At 38.4% G+C, this 21,055-nt stretch overlaps 1 protein-coding gene across 3 annotated transcripts in view; it reads left to right on the top strand.

Moving 5' to 3' along the window:
- TMEM163 (transmembrane protein 163) overlaps window positions 1–21,055 on the top strand; it is a 100,976-nt gene that overhangs the window by 47,933 nt on the left and 31,988 nt on the right. For all 3 annotated transcript variants that reach the window (XM_065671327.1, XM_065671329.1, XM_065671328.1), the window contains 2 exons: window positions 11,697–11,740; window positions 12,908–12,999. In XM_065671327.1, coding sequence (XP_065527399.1) covers window positions 11,697–11,740; window positions 12,908–12,999 — 136 coding nt within the window. The remainder of the gene's footprint in view (window positions 1–11,696; window positions 11,741–12,907; window positions 13,000–21,055) is intronic.

A 21,055-nucleotide genomic window follows, 5' to 3' on the forward strand; every position in this document is an offset into this window, starting at 1 on the left:
TTCAGCTGCGGGATCCCCAACATAAGAACAAGGATCTGTTGGGGTGATTCCAGAGGAGACCATGAAGATGATCAGAGGGCTGAAGTACCTTCCTGTGAAGACAGGCTGAGAGAGCTGGGGTTGTTCAGCCTGGAGAAGAGAAGGCTCTGGGGAGACCGAACAGCCTTCCAGTGCCTAAAGGGGCCTACAAGAAAGCTGTAAAGGGAGAGCACATGTAGTGATAGGTCAATGGGTAGTGTCTTGAAACTGGAATAAGGAAGATTTAGATTAGATATTAGGAAGAAATTCTTTACTGTGAGGGTGGTGAGGCACTGGGATGGGTTGCCCAGAGAAACTGTAGCTGCCCCATCCCTGTCGGTGTTGGACGGGGCTTTGAGCAACCTGGTCTAGTGGAAGGTGTCCCTGCCTGTGGCAGGGGGGGTTGGAACTGGATAATCTTGAAGGTCTCTTCCAACCCAAACCATTCTATGATGCAACATGCTGAAATAGGCGATAAAATCTGCCAGTTGGTCTAATTGAATAAACAAGGTAACATTTTCAGTCCTGTCTTGCTTTCCAGTTATCTGACCATAGAAATGAGTTTATAGTTTAATTATATAGGTGATAAACTGCCAGAAACTGTCTGACAATAACATAAATGCAAATAAGTGTTGATAGTACTGAAAAAAAATTAAAGTACTTGCTGATTCAGAACTGCCATTGTTGTTTGGGCTTCTTTTAGGTTTATTAGCAAAATTAACCAGTAGAATTTGTTGTGTAAAATTGTGACAATTTTCCTAATTTACCCTTAGTTCCAGTATAATTCTTCCATGTTTGAATTTTTTTTAGTGCTTTTCAGATATATTACATACAGGAATTCTTGAACATGCAGACCAGTAATGGGTCTGCAAGTAATTTTGCGTTTTTAAAACTCCAGAATCTTAAGAGTGTGGAAGTGCTCCTGTGAGAATTTTGTAAGTTTAAGATGTTAAATTACAGGATTTGAACTCTTCACTCATTAAAATTGAAGATTAAATGGGAGGATTTAATGGGGTATGGAATAGCTTAATACCTGTCTGGTGTCCTTAGCATGATGCCATTTACTGAGGCCAGTTACCTCTGGCCTCCTTTGCATTCACCTTCAGGCTCCTACATACTAAAACAGGCTGCATGTATACAGCTGGACATGCCCTCTTCCATAGTCATTCAGGATAGCAAAAATTTTTCAAACCAAAAAGCAGCTTGAAATTGGAATTTGTTGGGTTTTTTTAAATGTGTATGTAAAGCCGTGTTTTAAAGTTTCTCCACTAAATTCACTAAGGTATCTGTTATGGTTTGCATTCTTTATCTCACTTTGTAAAAAGAAAGTCTCTGTAATATTGTGTTATATTCTGTCAGCCTGCTTAACTGTATTTGGCAGTTTGTTTTGGTTCTGGTGCAGCTCACTAGCTGTCTAATTAAAATAGGGAGTACTGTGATATGTGTCTTGTCTCTGAAACTGATAGGGATGATGAAAAAGGCTGCGAAGATGACTAATTATTTTTCAACGACCAAAGCTTGTCAGTTGAAATATTCTTTGGTTTTCATATTTCTGAAGTCATTAAAATGCTCAGAGAACAAACATTTAATATGAGACTAAATGTCATGCGTGTGAATTTCTTCTGGTCTAGTCTTTATGTACCATGTTCTGTTCTTTGCATATTGAGGAGAGCCATGCATAGAGAAATTAATATAATTCTCTAATTTTCTTTTTATTATTTTTTTATTATGATAAGGTGTCGTGGTTTAAACCCAACCACAAACCTCTTTTGCTCACTCCCCCCCCTTCTTGCCCTCCCCCTGCTTCTGGAGGGACGGAGAGGAGAATCAAAAAGAATGCAACTCCCACGGGTTGAGATAAGAACAGCCCAGTAACTAAGGTATAACACAAATCACTACTGCTGCCACTAATAATAATAGTGCTAAAGGAAATAACAAGAGGAAAGAATACAACACCTCAACACCAGCTGACCAATAACTCGCCCCACTCCCCCCAGCAGAGCACCGACCGATACGTCCTCCAACCCTGCAGTCCCTCTACCCCTTCCGGGTCACTCCAAGTTACATCCTGGGCATGACGTGCTGTGGTATGGAATACCTCTTTGGCTAGCTTGGGTCAGGTGTCCTGTCTCTCCTTCCTCCTGGCCTCCCCTCCTCCCTGGCAGAGCATGAGGCTCAGAAAGTCCTTGGCCAGACCAAACATTCGAGCAGCAACTGAAAACATCGGCGTTATCACCACTGTTCCAAGGCCAAAAGATCAAAACACAGCACTACTAGCTCCTAAGAAGGAGAAAAATGACTGCTGCTGCTCAAAACCAGGACATAAGGAAAGCCTGTCAAATCTTTAAACTATTATGCTCCTCTCTTGTGTTGTTCCCACTGATTATAGAGGGACTCAGTTGTGCCATTAGTCATTGGCTATTGTGGAAAGTTCTGGGGAAAGCATTGGTCCTTGTACACAGAAGAGTGGGCTCCAGAGAAGCAACTTGTGTTCTGCTGTGTGGGGCAGATCCTCATTGGATTATGGTCTCTGGCTTCCAGGTTAGAGTGGTCATTCCTTGTCCCAGGAGCCACTGAACCAGGCTCAGGTGTGGATGGGCCCCAGCTAAGGTAGAAGTCTTAGATTTCTAAATCATAAATGTGTATGTGCAGAGAATTTATTCTAATTTCGTGTATCCTTCTTAAGAACAGCACTGCAGGACTTAACCACCTGTTAGTTGAGGGAGGAACCAGACAAAAATACCCAGGGAAGAGCAAAGCAAGTATCTTATTTACTTTCATTACTTGTGACAGATTTCCTGTTGCTTTTGTGTGGGTTTTTTTTTTTGGGGGGGGGGGGGGGGGGAATAAAAAAGGTTATAAATTGTTACACTAGATTTTTGTTTGTTTGTTTGTTTGTTTTTTGTTAAGGCAGGTATCAGCCTGTCTGTATGTTTTCCTTTACATGATTTTGTAGTTTTTAATAGATCTTTCTTGTAATTATCTTGGGTGTCTTCATTATTGGGCATCTGACAGGTTTTGGTGGACTCAGTTTTAGAGGCTTCCAGATTCAGAGCCTTTCAAAGGTATCTAAAACAAAGGATGCTTAAAATAGTCTCCTTTGCATTCATGGGTCTCACTGCATTTGTGTTCTGGAGGTTTCAGCAGGACAAAAATGATCTTATAATAACCCATTGATGGGGGTGCACTGGTCATATCAGTTTCAATAATTATAATTATTTTATACTAATAACAAGTTAAAGGGCAATACAAAATTATTTTCAATATGAATGTTGGTTCTTTTTCAGCACTTGATGCACTTTTGGAGAACTGCTGTATTTCTGTATGAAAGGAAATCTGCTTTGATTTTCAGAAGTCTGTTGAAATACTTCTAGTATAAAAATAGAGTATCCTACAACTGTTAAGCTGTGGAATTGCCATAAATATCACGCAGATCATTTCTAATTGGGTTAACCGTTTTCTGTAAAGTTTGCATTTCTAAAAGTTAAGGCAGGGCTTTGAGAAAGTGAAATATCATAGAAGGCAGATCATAATACTAAACAGTTTATTCAAACAGATTTTCATGGTGCCTGCTGTCACTCTTTGCAGAATTACTGTGAAGATGCTTCCGTATGGTATAATGGTTTTCCCTGTGTAATAACATCCTGAAGAGTGGAAGTACTTACCTCACATTTTATAGATAGAAATCCTGAAAAAGGAAGGTTTAAGGGTTTTATTGAAGGTTACTTAGAAAGTATGTTGTGTGATACTGTGCAAGTCACCCAGACCTAGGTGGCATTTCAAACAGTTATACTCTCTCTCCAGAGTCCAGTTTTTCTGGCTATTAAACTTATTCTGGATCTCTGATTTTCGGATATCTCCTAAGATCCCTTATCAAGTTCTGTTTCCTTACCTGTTAAACAGGGAGACTACTGTAACTGTTTCATTTGATTTATTTTTTGGGATACTTGTAAATATAGTTGTATGTCTATAATGTCCTCAAAAGATACAACTCTCTCCACAGACATACTGAATGAAAGAGTTAAAATCCATCAAATCCAATAAAATAGATTCTAATTTATTTGGAAAAACTTTTAATTTGGTAAATAAAAAATTTTGCAATTCATTGCTACATCCATTGAGCTGCTTAAAATTTTGCTGAAATTCTAAGAAGAAAAAATACTTTGGGTCAAAATCTATATATTGAAGTTCAGCTCCAGTGAAAATATTATGTGGCAAATCTGTATTTGTTTATAACTAGAAAATTCATCTGTGTTGTATTGTGGATAGTAGATACTAAGTAAGGGTTCTTATAGGTAATGTGGAAAAATGAGAACTTAGCCAGTGCTTTTTGTGGAATTTTGTGGTTTTAAATGCTTACCGTGGCTAAAATGTGTTTCTTTTCTTGAAATCTAGAGAACATCATGAAGAATCCAACTTGAATAAGACTTAAATTACATTTTTTTTCTTATTATAGAACTATATTTAAGGTACAGGATAGATGGAATACTTCTAGAAAAACGTACAATATGTGGCAAAGCTAACTAAATCCTCTCTTGATCCAAATCCTCCATGTTGTACTTCCATCAGCCAATTTGTATGGAACAGAGGTTATACTGTGGTATGATTCAAGGTATTTAAAGCTGTGTTATATTTATCTTGAACCTGAAATATCAACCAATGAAATAGTGTTTTTATGCACCGTAAAGGCCTGTGGTTTGAATCTTTGTAGCATGCTGAGAAATAGGTTTTATGATGCTGGAGAATTATTTATGTTTCTTAGAAGTACTTTCAATCTGGACTTGCTTGTTTTTTTTTTTTAACAGCAGCATTGATGTTTTGTTTTAACCCCCTAGATACACCACAACTGTTGAAAACACAATTCACAATCAAGTTCATCTTGAAATAGTAGCATAAAAGTAGGGGGAAAATAACTTAAAAAAATGATCCTGAATTTGGAGGTTTGGCCTCTGGACTTTTCTGATGTGCTTCATTTAGTCTGAGTTTGGCAAACTTCAAGTTTAGCATCTTTTAAAAATGAAACCAATAGGCTTTGTATCCACAGTAATGGAGACAGCCTTGTGCTGGGCGGGGTGATGCACATCTCACTGGTTATGTTTTTTCATACGTGCTTAGGTTCTAAATAAAAGCTTATTAACAATACTTTTTTCACATAGATATCAATACCTAGCACAACCAATGCTATTCATGTATTTATTTTCGGTTGTGCTGCAGTTAGCCTGAATCCTTGCATGTAAATTCTATGTCATCTGTGTCATCTGAGCTTGTGTATGAGATCATTCTTTCTTTCTGTTTTTGAAAGGATCTCTCCATCTTTCTAACATGACTACTGGACAGGAATTTGCCAAAACTGAAAATAATTGCAGCATTTCAGCTCTTTTATTAACAATTCAAAACCTTCAGTGAGAGATAAAAGTGCTTAGTCAATGTCCAAGCTGTTACATGTTTGGGGATACATGTATAAAATAAGAAGCTTCCAAGAATCCTTTTAAGTCAGATAAGTATTTACAAACCTTCACCTCAGTCTTCTGACTTACTCTGTTAACTTCAGTAAAACCTTCTTTAAAGCAACTGGCTGAACTCCCAAGAATAAATTCTTTATGCTGTGTAGAACCTGAATACTTCTGTGGTAACTTTGCCTCTAGTCAGTAAAACACAGAAGATGAGAGAAATTTTGCCTTTTCAGAGTCTCCTGGGTCATTAAATCCAGATAATCTTCACTTGGATAGAATGAGTTAGAAATCTTTGCCACTGGGCTTTAGAAACAGCTGTTAAGTATGTGTGGTATCACTCAACATTTCTGGTCATTGGTGGCTTTTTTAGCCAAGGTGCTACTTATTCCTTGTCTATGTCCAGGGCCAAATGGCTTCCTTTGGTTTTGGAAACTAATTTCAGGCTCAAAATTGCGAAGCCTGTGGACTGTAGGTATATATAAGCTGCAAAATCTTCCCTGGTTAAGTGTGCAGTTACGGGTATTTGCAACATTCTGGACCCTTTCAGTTGTTATATTTGGAGTTGGGGCATTGATAATACATAGTTTCATTAAAAGACAGTGTCCTTTAATGTCATTGCACTGAGTTATTTGGGTGATTCAAGTTGACCCCATTTGAAATATAACAGATTAAGCTATGCACTGTGTTCAGTTACAGAGAGTTTGCATTGTGTACCTAGAAGGAAAACTAGTATGTTTTGTATAGACCTTCAAGTTTTATTATTCCTATTCTTAAATGCTAATGTATGCATTTAGTATCCTGATAAAGCTCAACTGCAGCTATGACATATGGGCCTTATTTTAGTTCCTGCCCCCAGGGAAGCCAAAACTCAACAAAAATACCACTTCTTCTTTATTTGGATTCATTTCCACTCTTTTTTTGAGATGATCTTGTTTGAAAACAGAAGGTTGGCACTTGAGGAAGGAAGCATGGTAGTGTGTGAAACAGTGGGATGCCGGACAGGAGTGGTCCTGCTTTCTCCCAGCACTGGCACTGCAGTGCACTGCTCTGTCTGTATGTGTCTATCATTCAGTGTTTGCTTGAGGTATTTCATATTACTAGTACATTACTGGAGACATGGTTTAGTGTGAGGTGTCCCTGCCCACGGCAGGGAGGTTGGAACTTGATGATCTTAAAGTCCTTTCCAACCCTAACTATTCTATGATTCTGTGATATGTACATTGTTATTAAATAATAGAGTCACTTGTTTATGTCAAAGATCTCAGTCCTTAAAAAAAAAAGTGAAGGGAAAGATGAAGTTGTTTAATGGTTTTGGTGGGGTTGCACTTCCTTTTTGAAGGAAGCGAGTTGTAAATCCTAGGCTCCTTAGCTGTGTTGCTTTTAGAAATCATTTACATTTAGCAATTAGAGGTTCCAGCCCTGCCTGTAGTCCAGGGGATATTAGAGACAGACTGGAAAATACAGTAACTGTTCTTTACACGTTGATGCAATTACAAACTGGGAAATGAGCTGAAGATTTTGTGTAGATAAGGTTGGTCCAATTTTGCCAATGACTTTGGGATAGAAATATGGAAATATGGCACTGATGGATAGCACTGGGTCTCCCCACGTAGATTAGGTGCCTGGCAGACTTGTGTCTGAGGCATTGGATATTGAGCAGCCATTTGTAGCTGCTGTGCTGAATGCAGAAGTTTTGAACATGTTTGTAAAAATCCTTAAATTTTGCTCTCCTAAATTTTTGGGGCAGGGAGGAGGTGCCTGGGGAAGTGCATGTGTACCTCTTGGTCCTGTTCAGTAGCTTTTTTAACAAGTATAAATGGTATTGGAGTCATGTCTGTTCTTTGCCTTCAGGAATTTTAGAAAGTATTACTCATTTGGTTTTCTCTTCTTGGAATGGATTTATTTTGAAATATTTGTTGTAACATTAAGTTTTGATGTTTTGTCAACACTGGGCAATGAAAACAGACTGTATTTCAGTTTCCCTTCTGATTCAGCACAATTTCCAGTTTCTCTTTCTTGTCATTCTGTAAAACCTGCAAGATATGCATGGTAATTTATGTAGAAATAAACACAACACTTTCACTGGTGTTCAGATTGCCTGCCTGATTTCTGCTAAATGCAGGTCATGTACTTTGAAGGTATGACATTTTATGTCCTGACATCCAGACGTGTCTTTCAAAAAGACTAGTTTCAAAGCAAACATGATGGAGTGATTGTCCCATCAAGCGGAGCTCCCTAAAAATAGTTCTCTCCTCTCTGAGTAGGTACAAGATTTTCATGACAGGTGGGGGAGCTGTTTGTATGTACCGTCTCTTGTTTATAGCCACACTTATCGCAAACAAATGGGAGACATGGAGGCAGAGTTTATTTCCTGTCCTGTTTCTTGCCTGCTATGTTTGTGCAGAAAGGTACCAGGGTGTTCTCTGAATCTCATCTCTGAAAGAGATGAGAGGCTCACAGTCACTGCAGGGTCTGTCTCTCCAGGAACACATTTTAGATGGATCAAAGCTGTTGCAGGCTGGTGGGAGGCTAGATGGCTGAAGAGTTAAACTGAAATGATTTTTTAGGGTTAGGGCCCTAGTTAAATGATTTTTTCTGAGGCATATGGAAACGAATAAAACCCTTAGTTTGTTGAGGGTAGAATGTTTGGAAAATGAGGTATTTTTCTTCATTTGGATTCAGTTTCAAAGGGGTGTAGGAATTATAGCAAAATCTGACCTATGGGTTGGCAGACTTCGCAGATTGATATTGCTGTGCTGGTTGAGGCAGTGGTAGATTTGCAGCTTACTGTGCTGGCTCTATTTTTAGTATTTGCTTGCAAGTTCCATTTACAAATGTCAGGAAAATGCATTAGGATTATCTGCTTCATTGTAGAGGTAATAAATGCTGTCCAATTTAGCCAATAAAATAGCTAAAAGCAGGCTCCCACTGTCATGGCAGTGTAACTGCTGAATGTGTACAGTGGCTCCACAGGATTTTCAAGGCGCCTGTTCTGTTCTTTACTCATTGCTTGTTTTCCGCCATTGTACTTAACTGTACTAATTCAATATGAAGATTAATGAAGATTAGTTTTTATTTGTGGGGTGGTTTTTTTTTGGTTTTGTATCTTTTTTTGTTGTGGGGTTTTTGTTTTTTGTTTTTTTTTTTTTTTGTTCTCGGGGCTCTTTTATTTTACATCAGAGGTTCGTCTGGGAATAACTGAAAATATGTGCTGAGAATAAGGAGGATGAGGGTTCGGCAAAAGCTCTGTGATCCATTTCCTGCAGTGCCATATATTGATATGTTGATCCTGGAGCACAGCAGTGGTTCTGGAGGCATAAGGACCACTGGTTATTCCTTTGCCCAGGGATCTCAAATGCTTGGATGCTAAGAAGGCCTTCCCTAAAAGTCCCTTCAGCTTCAGTGTCTAGAATGGAAGGCGGTCATCATCATTAGAGGATACAGTCAGTTGGTGTCAACCTGTATTGAGTGATACACCCTGTAAGCCAATAGAATCATAGAATGGTTTGGGTTGGAAGAGGCCTTGAAGATCATCTAGTTTCAACTTCCCTGCCATGGACAGGGACACCTTTCACTAAATCAGGTTGCTTAAAGCCCCATCCAACTTGTTGTTAACCACTGCCAGGGATAGGGCAGCCACAGCTTCTCAGGGCAACCTGTTCCAGTGTCTCATCTCACTACCTTCAGTGAAGAATTCCCAATACCTGGTCTAAATCACTCCTCTTCCAGTTTCAAGCCTTTTCTCCTTTCCCTAAAACTAATTGCCCTTGTAAAAAGTCCCTCTCCAGCTTTCTTCTAGGTCCTTTTAGGCACTGGAAGGCTGTTCTGAGGTCTCCCTGGAACCTTCTTCACCAGGCTGTCAGAAACAACCACATTCTTCATAGGAGGGGTGCTCCAACCCTCTGATCATCTTCATGGCCTCCTCTGGAATCAATCCAACGGGTCCATGTCCTTCTTATGTTGGGGGCCCTGCATTTTTACACAGAACTTCAGGGAGGATCTCATGAGAGCAGAGTGGAGGGGCAGGATCACGTCCCTTGACCTGATGGTCACGCTTCTTTTGATGCTGCCCAGTATACGTTTGGTTTCTGGGCTGCAAATGCACATTGCTCGGTCATGTTGAGATTCTCATCAACCAACACCCCCAAGTCAGTCTCCTCAGGGTATGTAAATAAATAATATAAAAATACTATTTTTCCAGTGCTAAAATGGTCATTACTATTTTTATTATGGCCTTATACCACTACAAGTTATTATTGTAGGGTACCAGGCCTTGGAAAGTCTTTCTTCCAGTTGTATTCACTAGCTAGCAAAAAGGTTTAAGCAGACTTGCAACACTGTTAGTTAATACTTCATTACTGTTTTAGATAGCTGAGGTGAAAGAGATTGTGTGTTAATGCTATGGATATTCACTGTGTCAGAATACATAAGAATAAAGACTGTTCTCTCATGTTAAAACCTTATGCTATAAAGTATGCCACTAGAGCACTCTTAAGGTGTGGCTGGCTGGCTGTACTTCATCACCCTTAGAAATTATATATTCATTTTTAAGGGAACCATAGAGTTAATTTGATTTAAGTTTAGATTAGAGTGGGGAGAAAAGCTGACAATTTAGTAAAATCTGAGGAGCTAATTCTGCTGCAGAGGCAGGCTAGAAGTAGGAGTATAAATGTGGCTTTGAACTGCAACATATGAAAGCAGTAATGACAGGAATATTGCAAGCATGTGTGTACCTGTGAATGCCCATACCTTTTTTTTTGATGCAGCTTCTGTAGGTTTTGAAACTGTATGGCTCTAAGGGGGCATGCAGTTTGGTAGGTAATATATTATTATGCAGTGAAGTGTTCAAATTTGTAGCTGGATCACTGGAAGCTAGTATCAGCTTGTCAAGTGTAGCTCTTGCCAGGCAAGTCTGGCCAAGAAATATAACTTCATTTTTCACCTAGGAGATGAAGTGTGGGAAATCGTGATTTAACAATGAGAGGGAGATGTAAATCCATACTGTTTCAGTACTCTTCAGCATTAAGCAAATGGGAATCTAGAAATGATCTTGACTTCCCTATGTGATTTTGCCAACTGTATTAATGAAGTCCAAATATTTGTGATGTCCAGCATACTTGTGGCCACAGTTAGGTCTTAGATCGGTAAGAAAAGGGTTATTTTTTCCAAGATTTAATTTCTGTTTATACAGATAAGTGCCACAGAACTGCAGCTTTCTGTTACCGAAAAGAACAATCAAACCATAGCAGCTCTGTTCTGCCAAGCTGTTCTAATGAATACTGGAATACTGAAAATTAGATATTGTGTTTGTCAGTCTGAGATTGACAAAGTCCTTAATGAGTATGGTCCTTTTTTTTAGTTCAAGTATTTTTCTTTTTACAAAAATGTATTTTTCTTAGTAAGTTAGTTAATATCTGTTCATAAAAGAGTAGTAAAATTAATCCTTTTGGGTTTATCCCAAGCCCTCTTAATGCTGGAACTGGAGTGCTGTGTGTTTTATTCAGGGAGCACAGGTTCAGTTAGTCCTGTTCTCACTGCACAGTCTGCAAAACACAGAAGGCTGGAGCTGCTCAGTGCTTGAGAGCTTGACACAGCCACAATGTTGCTTGTAGCCTGTGAGAGTTCCAGTTTGATGAAGTCCAGCAAGTGGTCTGTTCTGTTGCTGTCGGCTTCTCACCTGGTATTCCACTGGGCTACTGAAAGGTACCTGCCACAATACCTCCTAGACTTTGGAACTGTGAGATAGTAGAATTAGGTTGCATTGAGTAAAAGTGATGTTAGACCATTTTTAAAGTTTTTTTGCTTTTTTTTTTTTTTTTTTTTTTTGAGGCAGTATGCAGTCAAAATCAGAGCTGGGCAAATTGCTTTCCTGCTAATGATTTTGCCATTGGAAGTAATTACTCTGATGGGTTTTGAAGCAGTTTCTTGGGTCTGTGTGTATTGCCCTTGGGGTTTTTGTCAAAAAGGTGGCAGTCAGAAAGTCTGGATAGGCCTTCATACTTTTCTGTCAGCCTGCTCAGGTGGACTTTTGTGCTTAGCCGGAGCAGAGGGCACTTTGATAAATGTTTTCTGAGAGTTTGGAGTTATGGTTAGGTGATCCTGATGGGAACTGGGTGACACTAAGCCCATATGTTGAAAATAGTTTTGTAACTCGGATGAGAGAAGAAGAAGAAAGGGTACAAAAAAGATTTAAAGTGTTTCTAAATAATATTTCCTTTCCTTTAGCTGTCTCCGTAATGAGATACAGTGCTTCATCATTTGGATTTGCTGTAAGTAAAGATACAATTTAAATACCTTCTATCTTTCTTTCTTCCCCATCCACCCTCCCCCACTCACCACCCCCAACATAGAATACTATATTTTTCTTGTTAAAAGTTCACTACAAGTTGTGTGAAGTCAGTGATGGATTAGATAAAATATTGTTGAATTCACACCTTGTAAATGATAGTAAAGATGCTTTGGTTACACTTTTTCAGTTTCTGACTACTAAGTCTTATGTTGAAGTTAATACCAATGCTTACATCCTGTCATTGATAGATATTATTCACCAGATACATTTTTTATTTTTTTGTTCTACAAAATGAGCTTATTCAGTTCTGTTATTTAAGCTGAGCCCAGTTCTAAAGTTCCCTTCTGAACTCTGTGTATCCCTTTTCCGACTGAAGTCTACAGTAAAACTCTACTTGACTTTGGGATGACAGCTTTTATCTCCAGTAGCTGTCCTGACTTTCTTGATCAGTGATAAAGAATTCCTAATGTGAAGTAAAATGACTGGTGTAAAATAATTTGTCTTTTGCTTTCAAATTTGAAGGTTATGTTGACTCTGTAGAAAGTTTGACTTCAGAGCAAAAATTCTTACAATGGACAAGCCTGGTTTTTGGTGATACCTGCCATCATGTGTTCATTAATACAAACATGGCAATTTTTCCGGTGAACCAGAATAATACAAAATCTGGATACAGTGAGATTTTGAAAAAAAGTTAATATTTGCTTGGTTTGAAACAAAACCTTCTACTGCAGAAAGTTAATGACTTTGCCAGAAAAAAGAAATGCTTGCCAGGCATTTTCAAGCACTTGTTCTTTTTATTTTTAAAGAGTCTTTGCATAAGAATCATAGTAGCTTTATAACTCTCATGGTGTCACAATGGCAGACTGGTGGGGTTTTCTTTTTTTTTCTTAATTCCTCTGGAAGTGATGGATTACAAATAAAAATTTTTTTAATCCCTTGATTGACTTCCTGAGCTCTGAGGTGTATAATTGGGCAATAAAACATAGTGAAGCTGTGAAGATTAATTTAATAAATGTAAATTCTGCTTTCATTAGAATTGTTTATTTGAAGCCGCTTTCTGCCCGTGCAACAGGATAGTAAATGCATTACTACTAGTACAAGGCACATTTAATGGTCCACGAAACAATTGACTCTGTATCTCTTTCAGTTCGATGCTACACTGGATGTGTTGTCTTCAGCGATAGTTTTGTGGCGTTACAGCAACGCAGCTGCTGTGCATTCTGCGCACAGAGAGTACATGTAAGTACACTTAATTACATTTGGCTTTGGTAGAGGCCTGCAGAGCTTTTGCTGTCAAGCTGTGATGCTACATATTCCAGAGCTTTGACAAAAAACATTTTGTCATGTCAGCAAGTATTCGTTCCTTCTGCCAACTTACTGTTTGGTCCCAAGCATGCAGGCTTTCCTTAGGCAAACCCCCCTGTGACTGTGATTTTCAGGGTTTTTTGTTAGCCAAGATAGTAATTGCTAGGGATTCACAATTATTTTTTCCTTGCAGCATCTGTATCAATGAAATGTATTTACAATCTGTAATGGATTTTAATTTTTTTTTTCATCTTACTCCATTATTCTTACTAGGTTATGTTTTTAAAATTTATGCCTGTATATTTGTGCTTCCCTTAACAAGATTGGAATATGAACCCCTCCTTTTCTGAATGTAAATTGCTTCAATTGCTAGTGATATCAGAACTTGAGATTACAGAACATCTGTGAGGACTGAACCTGTATTAGTGGTAAGATAGTAGGGTAATGCAGTTTATTTTAACTGATGTACAGTGAGACACACCCTTTTTGTTACAGAAGTATCACTGTTTTGGTGTAAGAGTTTATCAGCATTTGTATATCTTATTTATGGAACAAAGTATATGCTTGCAAAATAAGCAAATTTAATGCTTGCTGTAGAGCTCCTATGCAAAAAAGTCTTTTAATTTGCAGTGCAGTATTGATCACGTTGGAAATTATATTCTGCTCCAGTGTTCATTGTGAAGCATTTCTATAGGCAGTGCATGTTGTAGCTTAGAAGATCAGGTGGAGACTGGCTCAAGAATTATTCAAGCTAGTGCACAGAGAAGATTCTGATCTCCTACTCAAATTTTGGGTACATCTAGGTGGAGAATTGCAGTACATTTATCTGCTTTGGTTTTGTTCTCTGCTGCCATTGCTAGCAGTATCCATCTGGCTTGTTTAAAGATAGTTCATCTGTCTCCTGGAATGGACTACTGTTTTGCAATAAAGAAGTCCCTTCTACAGGAAGGGAAGCCTGATGAAACTGAGCTACATAACGTGTAGGATCAAGTTAAAAAAAACCCCAAAACCGAAAACAACAACAAAAAAACCAAAAACAACAACAACAAAAAAACAACCAAAAGAAACCAACCAAAACAAAAATACCTCACAACAAAAAACCACACAAACCAAAAAAGAAAAACCCAAAGAAAAAAAAAAGCCACACAGAGTGTGTGAGATTATGTCTTCATAATCCTTCCCTAAAAACCAAGAAAACAGTTAGCAGTATTTTTACATGCATCATACATTAACTCAGGCTCATGAAGCAGCTTGTCAGTGCTGTGTATGCCTTTCTGGCAGGGCTCCATACATAACAGTTTGGAATAAAAGGCCAAAGAAGATTGATGTGACATTGATTCATAAAAATAAATCCAGAAATGTGTGATTAAAATTAGTCTTCGTGCACAATTTTGGAGATTTTAACAGATATTTCCTGAGTATTTTGCTTTTGTGGGCGTCCACAGAGATTCCTGTCAACATTCAATTAACATATTTTTGAAATCTCCTTCTGTTGAGCTTTTTCAAGTGAACCTTGTAAGGTACTTTATAGAGCAAATAAATCCCAATACAAAAGAAGCAGCACCATATCCCTACGGCTAAGCCAGTAAAGTGAACAAGCAAAGCAGCAGACATATTTTTCTGCTTTTTATGCTCATTTTTAATTTGCTTTCATATAAATCCCTCTGCTTTACATAAGGCTAAATTAAGTCAGTGAAGTAATTGCCATGCCCTCTAATTGAAGACATCTAAGGTTGCTCAATGAGATCAGTACTGCGTGAAAGTGTTACCATATGCTAGGAATATGAATCACTGGATAAGCAGTCTGGTTATCCCTCCGTTTCTAGAATCGACAGGAAAATCATCATAGTACCGACAAGTAAAGAGATGGTTGTGTCTCTTAAGGCAGTTCTTACTATGTCAGATTTTTTGAGAGAGGCACACTTCTAATTTCCTGTTGTGTTTAATCAACGTCTTGCTTGAAGGACTGAATGTAATTATTTTTCCTCTACGCTGGGAAAATGTTGCATGACTCCTCTTGGCTGCTTGCTTACCTTGAAATCTTTGTGCCTATAGCCACACCTCATCTTTCACATTCCTTGTTTTGTGCCAGTGCTTCAGTGGGGAACTCTGCTCTCAGACTCCTGGATGGTTTGGTGAAATTCGTGTACGTACTTAGGTCATGCTGTGCGTTATTCCCATTTCTGTGTGCCTAGCCATACTTTGCCTTAGTGCTGGAGCCTTAGTGCAAACCTTTAGGTTTCTGCAAAAGCATTACTACTGTTTACCAGAATAAGGTGTGCCAGAGTGACTTCAGTTTAGTTGTTTGCTTATAGGGCTATCTTTTATTGGTTTAAATATTACATTTGTCTGTGTATCCTAACATGTTTGCAAATAACGTGAGCTTCTTACAAAGGCCAAGTGGAATTGCCAGTTATGTATTGCAAGTTTATAAAACTTCCTGTTTCATAAACTTGACAACAAGAGATTGAGCCAAAATCTGTTGAAATTTGTGGGAAGCCTGTCATGGAGGGGCATCATTAGATCAAATCCTAACTGTTGGACATCGTTGAGAGAGAACGTAAATATAGAATGAAAAACAAAATGCCAGAAAAAGACATGGATAGTACAGTCTGACTCAGATTGTGCCATGAATTAAATACTTTCAATAAAATGCTAAGATGCAAAAGAACTGTGTAATCTTACTTAAGATGTAGCCATATGGAAGCTAGAGATGCAGTGTTTCATGGGCTGGTACTCAGAATGAACAGTACAAAACTGTTTGCTGTGCCAAGTCCTGCTAAGCTGAACCAATGCATTTCCATTTGACTTCAGGGGAATTGTAATGCTGAACCTATCATGAAAATTTGTTCTGCTGAATTTGACTGAGTTGAATGGGTTTCATTTTTACTAGATCATTTGATTTTTCCTTTTCGGGGGCAAGATGAGAAGGTACTCCTTTAGTGTAAATATGACCAGACTTGCACAGTGTACATCTTTGTTGATTCTCAAGTGGTTCATATGTAGTAATTGGGAAATATGTTTTAACTCTGCAATTTGCTCTTGAAAATTCTTTGCTACTGATGGCCTGAGAAGCTAAAGCTGGTAGGCTTTTCTTTTATTGTTGGGAATTTCTCTTAAGTCATCATGGAAAGATATATCTGGTTATGTTAAAGGTATGTCTTAAATTATGATAAAATTATGTCATTTTTTTGTGTTTTTTTAAATATATATATATACTTTGAAAATATAATGATTTTCAGCAGGATCAGGTATAAACCACTGTAAGATTGTAGGCCATGTGAGACTTTGCTTTATTCTGCCTAGCTGGCTCATTAATGAAAGGGTATGTAGGAGTAGGATGAATATTTGATGTGTTTTGGTACTTTTCAGATAGTTTTGCACTTCACCATCTTTTTATTTTGGCTGTCAAATAAAGAGGATAAAACCAGGTTAATACATACATTTTAATGTATTTTTAGTAGAGCTGTTGAAAGAATTGTAGGCCTTGAGGCAAGGCAAGAATTGGGAAGGACTACTGGTATCTAGGAAGGGAATCAAGAGTACATGGTTCACGAGCGCTTGATTTGCTCAGTGTGATCTGCCGCATTGCAAGTTAACATGCAGAAAGCTTTGAGGTGTTCAATTAATCTTCAACAAAGCAATGATCAAGAAATCCAAGAAAGGAGTGCTGAAATAACTTGAAAAATAATTTTGAATCTCCACAAAAGATGAAAACTTACAACAGAAATAAAATTTTTGCAATTCCCTTTTTTTCTTCATACGAGCAGAAACTAAGAGGAAGGAACATACTCTGATGTAACTGATAAACTAGAGAGTGTAAAAATGCAGTAGACATACTAGTTGTGCACTTCAGGCCAGGTACATTCTATTAGTTCACTGTAAGAGTTTTGTGCAGTGCTGTGCCATAGAACGGCTGGGCTTGGCAGGCACCTGTGGAGGTCACCAGTCCAATCCATGCTCAAAGCAGGATCGATTAAAGCAGGTTACCAGGTTAAAAGTGTGAATCCAGTCTTCTATTTTGTTTTGAACATTGATTTGTTCATTGAACAATGATTTGAACATTGAACAAACACTGAATCATTCAAGATGTGCAGAGAAATCTGAATGCTCCCCATAATCAGAGTACAAATACTCTTGAGTATTCTGTCATTTAGTAAATCTTTAGCAACATAATAGTTTATTGGACTGCTGAAGCAAATCTAAATTCTGTTGTAGAAAGAAATTTATTAAAACTGATGTGGTAACTGTCATATGTATAGATAAACCCAATAAATAGCAGTAGAAGTAATTTTTTAGTAGAAGACTGAAGCAATAGGGACCTGGAAAAACACCTCTCACAAGAGGTTGAACTAGTAACTAGCTGTACAAAGGGCAGCTCTTTGATCTGAGAAATTGAGGAGTGGAGGAATTAGATTGGAGTTCTGGAACTGTGTGTGAAGACAAAGTGAGAAATACCACTAAAAAAGGAAAGATTGAGAAAACAGAGTACAAGCTTCAGACACACAACCTTGTGAAAAATCTGGAAAAGACGGAGCTTTTTATAGGTGGTTGGAAGGATCTCAAAGCTGTGAATTTGATTCCTTCTGCTCAGGAAAGCAGGATTTTGCTCAGGTTAAGTTAATAGAATTAGTTGGCAGCCTTCTCAGGTAGATGAAGTAAGTGCACTGCTGCTACTTCCCAGGCTATAAAGCAGTATCACTCTTGCTACATTACAGAGCTACAGTCTTGTGTTTCTGTATCATGTAGCGCAGGACTAGTGCGCCACTGAGTTATTTACTTTTGCCTATAGGATCCCTTGGACCTAGGGTTTTTTTGGCAACTGGGATTGGTCTGAGCTTGTATGTTCAGTATTGCAAAAACGTAACTTTGTATGTCATATTTAACATAGTGATTCTTGGCAATTGATATTATTTTGTTGATGGTACCAGATTCCTAAGAACCAGTCTGCCAACATCTTTCTTTCCAGTCAACATTTTTCTTTCCAGTGCCAGCGTAAATGGGAAACCTTACTCACACTCTTAAGCCAAGACCAGAAAGCTCACATTTCTTTCAATCTTTGTTGGTTTTGGTGGTTTTGTTGTTGTTTTGTTTGTTTGTTTGGTGGTTATTGTTGTTGTTTTTATTGTCTATGTCAGGCTCCAGCTAGTCTTTCTTTTATTACTGTAATAAGAAAATTAAATTGTATCATGGGCAAATAATTTCTCATGAGCTCATAGTGCTCTATGTTGCCATGACATAATACATCATGAACGCAGATGTATTTTTTCCTTGTATTGGTGAAGCTGTCATCCAAAACTTTGGCAGCAATATTAAAACAAGAAGAACTAGATAGAATCTTCTGTGTGGCAGACAAAGGTGTGTGTATCTGTCATACCTCCACCTGCTGCTGAGAAAGCTTTTTGCTAGGAAAAAATAGTCATTCCTATCCTAAAATAGGAGAAAATAGCCATTCCAAATCCTAAAGGGGGCCTACAAGAACACTGGAGAGGGACTTTTTCTAAAAGCGTGTGATGGTAGGACAAGGGGAAATAGCTTTAAACTGAAAGAGGGTAGATTTAGATTAAAGGAAGAAGTTGTTTACTGTGAGGGTGGTGAGACACTGGAACAGGTTGCCCTCACAAACTGAGACTGCCCCATCCCTGAAGTGTTCAAGGCTAGGTTGGACAGGGCTTTGAGCAACCTGGTGCCCCTGCCCATGGTAGGGGGTTTGGAACTAGATGGTCTTCAAGGTCCTTTCTAACCCAAACCATTCTATGATTCCGTGACCCTTAGTAGGGCAGTGTCTGAATCTGGTATGCTGTTTCTTTGTAGGTAAGGTGACACTTTACCTGGAACAGTAGCTGGCTTCAGTTATTTCTGCTCACCTATTTGTTTTGCGTATCTTTTCTCACCTTATGCTAGGTTTAAGAACAGCAGGTTAAGAACTGGGAATGTCTTGCAGTCTTTGCAGCTTTGTAATTAGCCATTATCTAAAAGCTTCCTATGTGTCTATAACTTACTTTCATCTTCATACATTATACCTCTGCTGTGGCAGCTGGATTTGGTAGTCAGAATGATGAACCCATTGGCCAAGTGAAAAATGCCTTCCCTGAAGTTTTAATTCTTGAGAAATTCTTAAATTATGAGGAGAATGAACTGATATCAGTTTTGACATCCAAAGGAGCACAACTCTGAGAGCTTAATCCAAGAATTTCTAATTTAGTTTGAGCTAAAAGCAATCTCTAAAGAAGGTATTACTCTTGAGGGATGGAGTAAATCAGAAACCTGTCTTATAATTAGCATGTTGGATACAACAATTAGAAAATCTCTTGTCTCCTTTACTACCCTAACCTGATGTTTAATTAAGCTCAATGCTAAAGATGTACATCTTATTTCTAATCTATGTATGTATATATATATAGAGAGAGAGAGAGTATATAAGCACTCAGCATTATTGTGCCTTTTTTCTGTCTGATGAAAGAACCAGGCTGTGGTTCATTGGGGTTCTCAGTTGTTGAACAGCTCTAGGAATATACTATGTGGATATCTCTATATAAGGATTACCCATTACATAAGGATATGTAATGAAGAAAGAAAGGAAAGGAGGAAACAAGTGTATTCTGACCCTTTCCTAGGACTTCATGCACCAGTGAAGCTTTCAGCTATTTAACAGTATGACATGGGAATTAGGCTATTTAAAAACATTTTAGAAACCATATTAATGATATCATTATACAACTATATATATATATTATAATTTTATAGTACTCAATGACTATGACATTACCAGTGTACCAATACCTTTCCTTGGTTGCTTGATAGCCTCCTGGCTACATCTCTCAGTTATCTTTTCACAGACTATGCCCTGCTTTGAGTTTTTGATTGTAAGTAGTCCCTTCAGGTAAATGGGCAGTGCAGTAAACAGGCATATTACTGTTTCAAGTGCTGCCACATGGACATTTATCAAGAAGGGTACAGCTTTGAACAGTTTTTCTTTTATAACCTTACATCTTAGGCATGTGACCTTTGAAGAAGCCTAGACAGATGATTAGAAACCCTCACCAGTTGCTTAGTTACCTTCTTTCTGGAAGTTAGACTGAAGTAAACAGCAATAATAAAATCATCTGTACAACTCTGTGTATGGTAAGTACACACCATGCTGAATTGAATATGCCTGAAGGAACTGCCCTTTGCTGTGGTATTCCTGTTGTCTTGTGGATAAATATTCCTTTGACACCTTGTTCTTTCTTTACTTAGTGGCACGATTCATTTTTAGAAGACAGGGGAAATTGTTACGTACATGGTATCCTTCTTCAGTTGCTAGGGAAAAGTGCTGCACTGCTTCATGAATGATACCTTACTGCTTTGCAATATATTATCTCTTCAACCTGCAAATCTACTTTTGCTCTATAGTCTCTTGTCCAGTTACTTATGGTCTAATACATTGCACTCCAGGGGCTTTCATCTTGCCAGTGATTTTTGTTTCGAGTGTGTTGTGGTTTAAGCCCAGCCAGTAACTGAGAACCATGCAGGCGCTCACTCAATCCCCTCCTTTCTCCCCCCAATCCCGCAGGAATGGGGAGGAGAATCGAAAGAATGTAACTCCCACGGGCTGAGATAAGAACAGTCCAGCAACTAAGGTATAACACAAAAACACTATTGCTATCACCAATAATAATAATGATAAGGGGGATAACAAGGAAAGAGAATACAACTGCTCACATCCCGCCAATGGATACCCAGCTCAACCCGAGCAGTGATCTGGGCCTTCTGGGTAACTGCCTCCAGCTTATGTACTGGGCATGACATGGAATACCACTTTGGTTAGTTTGGGTCAGGTGTCCTGTCTCTGCTTCCTCCTGGCTTCCTGTGCCCCTCCTCACTGACAGAGCATGAGACTGAGAAGCCCTTGATCAGAGTAACCGTTACTTAGCAAGAACTGGAAACACTGGTGTGTTATCAGTGTTGTTCCCAGGCTGAAGGTCAAAACCACAGCACTGCACCAGCT

This window comes from Lathamus discolor, chromosome 3 (assembly GCF_037157495.1).
Source record: "Lathamus discolor isolate bLatDis1 chromosome 3, bLatDis1.hap1, whole genome shotgun sequence".
NCBI lineage: Eukaryota > Metazoa > Chordata > Aves > Psittaciformes > Psittacidae > Lathamus > Lathamus discolor.